Source organism: Oryzias melastigma, linkage group LG15, assembly GCF_002922805.2.
Source record: "Oryzias melastigma strain HK-1 linkage group LG15, ASM292280v2, whole genome shotgun sequence".
In the NCBI taxonomy this organism is placed as follows: Eukaryota; Metazoa; Chordata; class Actinopteri; order Beloniformes; family Adrianichthyidae; genus Oryzias; species Oryzias melastigma.
This window is the reverse complement of record NC_050526.1, coordinates 2,217,548-2,219,907: the sequence shown is the minus strand read 5'-3', so window position 1 is coordinate 2,219,907 and position 2,360 is coordinate 2,217,548. Positions and strand designations below refer to the sequence as shown.

The 2,360-nt window shown below is 33.0% G+C and overlaps 1 protein-coding gene across 1 annotated transcript; it reads right to left on the bottom strand.

The window, feature by feature from the left end:
• Window positions 1-340: 340 nt before the first annotated feature.
• On the bottom strand, window positions 341-2,139 carry LOC112161776 (SLC35A4 upstream open reading frame protein). The gene is made up of 3 exons (XM_024297221.2): window positions 1,993-2,139; window positions 790-888; window positions 341-723 (listed from the first exon to the last, which is right to left on the bottom strand). Exons 1-3 carry the CDS (start codon window positions 2,005-2,007, stop codon window positions 529-531), a joined length of 309 nt encoding a protein of 102 aa, XP_024152989.1. The 5' UTR covers window positions 2,008-2,139; the 3' UTR covers window positions 341-528.
• Between the last annotated feature and the right edge of the window lie 221 nt (window positions 2,140-2,360).

Sequence of the window (2,360 nt, the reverse complement as noted above, 5' to 3'; positions counted from 1 at the left end):
AGGGCAAAAATAAGTTATAACCAGAGTAGGCACTATTATATGTCCATGGATCTACGGTGAATTATCATGACCAATAAAACAACAAAAAAAATAAATACTTTTCGACAAGTTTTGAAATTGTGCAGGTTCAACATAATTGCAGGGATATTTGGCTCGCAATTTTACAACAATAAGAAACATTTGAAATCTAAATGGACAAAAGAGAAATTTTAACACCATCAAAAACATCCTGCTAAACACTTTTCTGATACAAAAAAAATGCTGTTATGAGATGTGAGGTGAGGCCAGGTTTCCCAATGAGCAAAAAACTCCTAATTTCTAAAACACACATGGCAACAAATTGGATAAAAGATTTTATGGAAATGGCAAATAAAAAAAGTTCCAGTTTTAGCCATAAATCAGTGAAACAAAACAATAAGAAAAAGGCCTAAAACTTGTACCGTTTTTGAATCCTCAGAGTAAATGGCTGGACAACCCCTTCAGACATATGTGCACTCTTTGCTTCCATGTTTTGTTTCTCCTCTGTTCTTACTTTTGTCCTTTAAGGTTGCGTATGTAGTCCCTGATTGTGGTTTCAATGTTAGGAACGGCGTAATTCTGAGCCACATAGACTCCGGTACACGTTCCTACAGCCACACCTAAAAGTGCAGAGTTGCGGAGCCGAGCGACGACGTAGCCAGCCAGAAAACCCTTCAAGAAAGGTGAAGCCAGGAGACTGCCACCCTGGGAAAAAAAAAGTAAAATTAGACCTTTTAAATACAAATGATAGCATTTAAATGCTGATCTTACCGGAGGAATCCCAGCATGTATCTCATCTTCTACTCTTTTCTGAATATCTTCTAGCTGATCCTTTAGCTCCACCAGATCCTTCAGCTGTGTAAAAGGATCCTGTACTCACATCCAACAGATAAATAAACTGGTCAGTGGAGAAATAAGAATATAGACAGATTTTACATGAACACAGAAATAGAAAAATTGCACAGAAATGAAAAATAAATTTGATTTTATTGATATTCTTATTTGTTTAAGAAAGAAAAATATATAATACTTTCTGGATAAATTTGGATCTGGCTACAAATGGATTTGGATACCCAATCAAAAATAGAAGCTCATGTTGTAGAAACTAATGGATAAAATCTAAATAACGTGATAAACGAAAGTCTACATGTCTGAACATGCAGCCTAACGAACGGAAATTCTCAAAGTGCATCCCATGTCTTCAGCTGTGTGGCAGTTAGTGGTTAAACAACTTAGTGAGGCTAAAAAGGACAAAGTTGTGTGTAAAAGCCCAAAACATTCACTGTAGTACACAATGAAATTTTATATTAATAAATTAATTTAAGAGATGCTGTTAATTTGATCTTAATCTATGGTATCTTAAACAGTAAGATAATACAAATATATACTTTTTCATTAATAGAGAAAATGTATCAGAACATCAATACAAAACTAAAGTCAATTAAGGGAAAATAAAAAAGAAATAAACTTATCTCATAATTAGAACCGAGAAGTTTATTTTTTCCAACTAATCTCCCACGTGTACACACCCTTCATTTCACATTTAAACTATAAAGTTGATATTAAAAACGCATTTTCTACGGATTCTTTCAAAATAAGGAAACTCATAAATAGCATAAACACCTATTTGTCAAATTTGTTTTTAAGAAAACAAAATTATCATGTTTTGTTTACATATTTTGTTTTCCTTTAATCAGGTTAAAACAAAACCAACAAAACAGCTTCGTTAAAACTCATGTCACAGGAATTAACATCGAAATACTTTCGAAAAGTTAAATAAAATCTATTAGTGGTTTGTTTTGATAGGAAAAACAATTGAGCTAACTAGCTAAATGCTACATTGAGATGGACGTATATAACAAGCTAATGTTAGCCGCGAACGAAGATATTTACTGATCTTCATTGAAAATAAAAAGAACTTTTACAGACAGCTGCTGTGTAAACTAGAAACAACTTTAAAAGTCTGAATCTGACCTTGTCGTTTGCCATTGTTTTCCTCTAATTCAACAGCAGTCTCCAGTGAGTGTTGAGAGTTCTTCTTCTCCGTTTTTAGAACGAGAGCGCAGGCGGAGCTTTACTACACTGCCCCCTACTGGCGAAAAGTAGAAACACTCCAAAACAGGAAATGGAAAAACGGTGTAATTTTAACAGGCTAGTGAGGATTTTATGATCACAATTATTGAATATATGGTGTCTATAAACAAAAAAATGTCTAAATTGTATTTGTTTGACTTGAGTTAGTCTTACTTATATCTACGAATATCATTTCATTTAAGAAAAGATAGAAGATTTACTAAAAGAGACCAAAGCAGCAATTGTTTAATTATTTTATTTTATTTGAT